General features: G+C 37.3%; 1 protein-coding gene across 2 annotated transcripts in view; it reads left to right on the top strand.

Annotated features, from left to right (window-relative positions):
- The first annotated feature begins 2,663 nt into the window (after positions 1-2,663).
- The window catches only part of RANBP9 (RAN binding protein 9), a 36,587-nt gene continuing 32,593 nt past the window's right edge, over positions 2,664-6,657 (top strand). For both annotated transcript variants that reach the window (XM_029961702.1, XM_029961701.1), the window contains exon 1: positions 2,664-2,691. In XM_029961702.1, coding sequence (XP_029817562.1) covers positions 2,679-2,691 — 13 coding nt within the window. In that variant the 5' untranslated portion in view covers positions 2,664-2,678. The remainder of the gene's footprint in view (positions 2,692-6,657) is intronic.

Here is a 6,657-nt window from a genome sequence, read left to right as displayed (position 1 = left end):
TCACAGTTAAAGTTACAGGTTTTCAAATAAAAGGTAGTAACCCCAGACTAGGCTTTTGTAAATAAAAAAAAATCAGTGAAAGGCAATAGAAGAAAAACTTGTGTTGATTGTTATGAAATATCATAAAAGCTGGAAACGTAAGTGTACACTCTGACCTGAAAAAACACAGACACATCTGGTGTTCTAGGCCCGAAGTCCTGAAGTAGAAGTGTTGTGGATTCAAAACCACTTTTGGGTTGGCTGTGAAAAACTGGATCTTTTGTCAGTCTGTAATCAAATGAACGTAGTGGGAGGGGAAAAAACACCCGTGCAATTACCCTTTCTCAGAGTTTGCAGTGGTGAAATTCAAGGGAAATCTCGATAAACATGTAACTGTTTAATCGGAGAAGGAAAACGGCAACACAAACACATGGCAGGATTTGGCTGCCATGAAAAGATTAAATGTACTTTGGAACACTTTTTTTTTTTTTTTTAATAGAGAAGCTTTTTTATTACATACAAAATACTCGGTTAAAAGTGCTAAGTTTGATGCACCATACAAAGATAATAAAGGAGTTTGATGACTGTAGAGCAGGTTTCTGGGAGGCACCAAGTGATTTAAGGATGTGTAATTTAATACTCAACTCTGAATTTCCTGGCTTTTGATCAGTGTTTTATGACCTTGTATTTTTAGAAGCATTTTGTATTTTCTGGTGCTTAGTAGCGGTGGGTTTTTTGTTTTTGTTTTTGTCTTCTAAGATGGTCGTAGCTTTATGGCCATCAAGTCCTTCTGCTGGTTTGCTTTGTTTTGGCCAACTCCTTTTGCTTATGAGCTAGAATTTAGATGTGGAACCTCTCTGATCTGTCAGGGTTATTGCAGAAGTATATTTTTAAGCTTTCCTTGTGATGTCCCTGTTTTTCCTCACTTACCTCCTTTACCATAGTGTTAAAAAGAAAGAAATTCATTACCTCAAAGAAATTACAGGAGGCTGAGCATGTTTCTGAAGGAAATAGTGTGGACGCTCCACCAGAAGACATAAAGCACGGTTAGAAGGTTATAACAATAAAATACTTTTACTCTAGTTCTTAAATAATGGTAAGTGATGAAAGTTGAAGAGTTCCTAGGTTAACCCAGAGGACTATGAAGAGGAGAAGTGCCAGTATAACATGTCTATGCTTTGCTTTTCTTAAGTGCAGGTGGGAGTGAATGCTTCTTAAGTGGCCTATCTTTTCTTCCTGGTAATTTAATGAAGGTGGCTGTTAGGGCAACTCCATGTTTATGTTACCGGCTTGGCACCTGGAGTTGCTAACTGGGCTAAGCAATGAATAGTATCAGGGCATTCCTACCTGAGAACTGGGGGGAAAACCCACTAAAGCATTTGCTGCCTTTTCTCCTTTCTGGATCCTTCAGCCCTTCAGAATACAATTAAAGGGAAGAAAATGAGGGAAGATAGCAAGTAACAATATGCATGTTACATTGCTAATACAAGTAGCATTGTCAAATATTTTTTCTACAAATCAGTTGCAAATAGAGGTCTCAAAGCATCTTCTTGTGGAATATTGGCACTTTCAGTGCTTCTGAAGTTATCTAAGTAGTAGTGGAAGAAGGATGGATGTTTTTGTTGGAAGGAAATTTGAATCACATATTGAGCAGGGGTAAAGATCTGTTGTATTCTTGAGCAAAATACTCAAGGAAGACAGATCTGTCCAAAGAAGCCAGTATCCTAAAGCAATTCTTACTATCTTCTATTAGTGTACTATGGGTACCTTGTACACTTAAATTTTCTGCCTCTGTAGATTTCTGTCTTCAGAACTGTTTTTCTGGAGTAATCTCCTCCTATCTGTGACTGACAGAAAGCAGTAACATCAGTGCTTTTCTTTCACTTTGTATGTGCTGGGGATAGTTGACTGAAAAAAAATGGGTGGGGAGGAACAATCAGGGCAAAAGCTTTCAAAGTCATTTTTCATATAAATAGCTTCATAATTTTAATGTGCTGATGTATTGTGAGCAGTGATATTTTTGTTTCATTGGTTTGTGAGAGGAATGATGGTCCTCTCTATATAATTTCTGAAGATTCCTTTCATTTTCTTCCTTACCAGTGGACAACTTGTATGAAAGCTTGAACAGCAGTAGATATCTCTTTCTACCATTACAGCTGTGTGTACGGCATTTCTGGACCTCAAGAATTTTACAAACATCCTAAAGAATGCTTAAAAACGAAAACTACCGGAAAACCAGGCATTGATCAAGTGGTAGAGGTTTAAAAAAAAAGGAATGTAGTCTAGGATCAGAATAGCAGCTCCTTAATTTTTGTTGGAGGTCAACAAAACCCAAGGGTCAGTGCTCTTTTTTGTTCTCTCTCAGAATCATAGTGTTACTTAAAAAAGGAAAGGAAAACTTATATGGAGAAGTGTTTGAAGGGAAGATGCATTGACTGCCCTGCTGTTTACCAGAACAAGCCAATTTCTTTCCACAGTGAGCTATTCTGTTATGCTTTTACAAATTCTAATTCTTGATTAGGAAGCTTTGTCAAAATCTGGATATGAAATACATATACAGTGGCATCAGTGATACTGTAATATACGAAAGATTATACCTAGAGTATTTTTCTTTTTCAGATGGACAGACATTTTTGTGTTGCTGCCAGTTAGCTGTGCAAGCTGATAGAAAGCTAACACTGTCCTAGTGACTGTTGTTCATGGTATATCTATGTAAGTGAGACAATGAAAAACAGTACTAGAAAAAAGAATTTGTCATTTCACTTAATTATAATATTTGCAGCTCTGAGCAGTAGGTAAGTGGTAAAGAAAGCATAAGTATATGCTACCTGTAAAGCAATTACCACATAAAATGCATAGTTAATAAAGTGAGATATCTTACAAAATATTCCTATGTATTTCTAAAATATTCAGAATAAACATGTGGGTCTTGTTGAAAAATGGGGATTTCATAAATACTGTATGTAATATGAACATTCCACTACACAGACAAGTTAGCTTTCCAGCAGACAGTGATCTATGTTATGTAGTATGAGGAGACAAAAACACAGACTCAATGCAAATTGTAACCATGGAAGAAACTATGTACAGAATTAGGTAAAATCATGGAAAATCGTATAGTAACTTCACTTAAGTTAGTCATGTGACAATTGTCCAAAAAAGGCTGAGGAAGGTTGTGCAATTTTGAGTAAGCTGCCATTGTGTGAACTTTTTCTAATGTATCACAGGCCAGGAAATCTTAGCCAGACATTTATTTACACTGCAGTTGCCTTTGAACTGTCTGTAGTGCCAAACTAAAAAACAAAAATAAATTACTTTTCAGTGCAAACTATGCATTACATTTTCTATAACAAACTGAAGAGGATTCCACAGTAATAGTTCTTTGTTGTCACTCAGAGATACAAGGATGGTGTCAATTTTTCTGGCAGAAAACATGGTACATTCAGTACAGTTTGCCTGCTTTGGACACCTTAGTAGCTTTGAAATGTCTTGCTTTTTTAAACTGAGGAAAAAGTTAAAATTAGTAATTTGTGTCTTTTTTTTTTTCTTAGAATCATAGAATCATTTAGGTTGGAAAAGAGCTCTAGGATCATTCAGTCCAACCACAAAGCCAGCATTGCTGAGTCCACCACTAAACCATGTCCCCAAGTGCCACATCTACAGGTTTTGTAAATACCTCCAGGGATGGTGACTCAACCACTTCCCTGGGCAGCCTGTTCCATTCTTGTCTCAGTGAAACTTTCCTAATGAATTCAGCAGAAGATTAGGCCTTGATTATTTTATTTTTGGCAATGTGAGCAAGTCATTGAACCACCTGTTGGAAATAACTGCAGTTCAGCTTATGTAAACTTCATTGAAGGATTTAAACTGGATAAACACGCTTACTTTTGTCTAGGTAGGCACTCCCATAGACTTCTTTTGGACTATTTGGTGCATATGCATTATACACTTACATGTAGGTTCAAACGTTATCTTTTTTGAAAGCAGAAATGGCGTCTCCAAACATGTTTTTGTCTTAATTAGCTTTTTTCCAAATAAATGGAATTTAAATTTAGATTAATTTCAATGTAATTTTGCTAAAGGACAGGTGATACTATTTTTACTAAAAATCATCAGTGTGAATGCTTAAAAAAATTAAATAAAGCATGGCTGGCTCATGGTTGTTAAACACTTCTAATGAAAGCCTGAATGAAAACAGTTCTGGTAACTGATCTTAGCTATGATCTGGTTTGCACTTTAAATGTTGAACTGTGTAGACCTGTTTTCCCTTCTTTGCCTCAATGCATCTGTTTGCAGAATTCTCTTTTTTTGATGCTGAACATTATTAATTTTTAGTGTTAAAATAAGACAGACTTTAAAAGTGTTATTTTACATGCTCTAACTATAGCTTGTGACTATGAAAGAGGTATGTTTTGAGGAAACATAGGGCAGTATTCATGTGATCTACTTCAGGTGTTTGGAACCTCCGATTCAGAAGTTCAGAGTTGGGTGTTGAACTCCTTTTTTTATTCATAGGCAAGGAAGTGAGGATTCAGGTTACCAAAGAATGTGGCAGCAGTTTAAAACATCAAGCTAATGGGCCATTCAGTTCAGAGTCCCATTGGTAACTGGTCATAAGTGAGTGCCTGTGAAAAAATCTAAAAACATCTTGGGCATATATGGTGTATGTGTGTTTCCCCTTTCGGTTTCCAGCCATTTTAAGCTGAGGGACATCCTGAGCTCAAGGCAGTGTCTCAGTTAACTTCTTTTCTAGATGTTTGCCCAGCGTCCTCCTAAACAAACATCTATAGTATCCTTTGATAAGAAATTTTGTAGTTCAACTACCTGTTCTGTAAAGAGCCTTTTCTTGTTTTAAAGCTGGCTGATAACTAGTGTCTCTTGATTCCTCACATAATCCAGTGTAGCTTGGTGTTACTGAAAGTCTCACCTTCTATGTTTAAATGATGTAGAGATTGGAATATCTGAAAGTATTTAACTGCTAGATGATGTTGAATTTTCTGTTAGACATAATAATTGTATGTAACTACAAATAAAAGCAGCATACTCAAGTAGTAAAACAGGATTCATAGGAGGTTATATTAAAAGGACAGCAGTTCTAAATTTAGGATGTCTTCTGTTTTAATGGGATGAAAGTAGTTCTGGGCACTGACTTCCCCAAGCATGTTGCTTCACCACATGAAGTGTTTGTCGATACTGGTGAGGTATCCTGTTACTTCTGCCCCTATGTTGACCTCTTATTTGCAGTGTGACAGCTGTGTGTGGCTGTGTTGTGGACTGGATCAGGGAACTGATCTGCCGCTTAAAAAAATCTGGTAGGTTTCTTAAAGCCCGATCAGCTAATCAATCTGATTCCTGGTATGTCCTTGCCAAGAGCTGCCTGGATTGGGAATGGGGTGAGAGAAGGGGAGTTTCAGGAAGAGGTGCTAAGAATACCTTAAATAGATATTGTTTCCAAACACTTAGATTGTGATTTCACAAAGCAAAGTCTGCCGGGTAATAGATGTACATTTTCAATAATATTTGGCTAGTTCCTACTACTTTAGTTTTTTCTGTGTGGAAGACTTTCCCAAATAAGGAGTGTGACTCAGACTGAAACTACACAGATTGTCAAGAGCATAGAGTAACCAAGGGAACTTCTTTTCCGTCTATTTTAAAATAAAAACCTAAGGACATTTAAAAGGAAAGTATTTTTCCTTCCTCTAACTAATGCATCATTTAATCAGACCTGTCTGAATTTAAGGGATATCTTAGGAGTTTAATGTTCTGCCCTTTTAGCTGAAGGATTTCTGCATACTTATAAATAATAATCTAATTTATACTGGCTAAATAGTGAGCTACCAGCACTCGAAAACCAAGCAAACCCATGGAAGCTCTAAGATTATGTACTTAATTATTGTCTTGGTTGTCGCAGCCTGAGGAAATAGCTTAGAAGTAGTGAACAATAAAACATGTATACTGTCTTGTGTGTGGAGGAGTAAATGACTGGTTTTTCCTCGTGTGAGACTTCAGAAATCAACATACACAAGGTATGCAATAAGCTTAAAATTGTAAAACCTGTGAGGTGACTGAAGGATTTTTATACAAAATATTTAATAATACTAATAACACATTGAAGTGGACATTGGATTTGCACCCAGAAAAGTAATAGTTGGCCTATTGCCCTAAGTTAGTAGCACACTGGGGTGAACTATTTACATCAGAAAAACTTTGTAGGTTAAACCTAATCTCAGTGAGTGAAGAATTCGTGGTGTGCTAATAAAGTTTTGATTGCAGGTGCAGCCATGGTGAGAGTTCTCCCTGGCTGAACATATGCCATTTGTTAGGAGCTGGTTGGTTCTGGCTCTGCAGGCTGATAAGCGTTGACCGTTTTACGAGCATTTACACTGGAGAGTGCTGTGCTTAGAGGGTCTGTACAGGTTAGTGCCTGACCTCTGTGCTTGGAGGTTCAGTACTGCAGGCCAGCTGGGCCTGATCTTTCTGGCTGCCTATGCTGTCATTCTGCAGTTTCTTCTTTGCTGTGTGACCTGACTTGCTGCACCTCAGACACGATTAGTCTGAGCCTAAACAGTAGTAATTCAGTGTTAATGCCACTGGAAGGAGCATGTTTGGTTGTAGGGTTTTTTGCATATGCAGATCAGTTGCTGTGCAGGTGCAGTAGGCCTCCTTGTCTGGACTGGA

Source organism: Manacus vitellinus, unplaced genomic scaffold (assembly GCF_001715985.3).
Source record: "Manacus vitellinus isolate BGI_N305 unplaced genomic scaffold, ASM171598v3 scaffold_39_pilon, whole genome shotgun sequence".
In the NCBI taxonomy this organism is placed as follows: Eukaryota; Metazoa; Chordata; class Aves; order Passeriformes; family Pipridae; genus Manacus; species Manacus vitellinus.
Note: the sequence above shows the minus strand (reverse complement) of the source record. Positions and strands in the feature narration are given on the sequence as shown.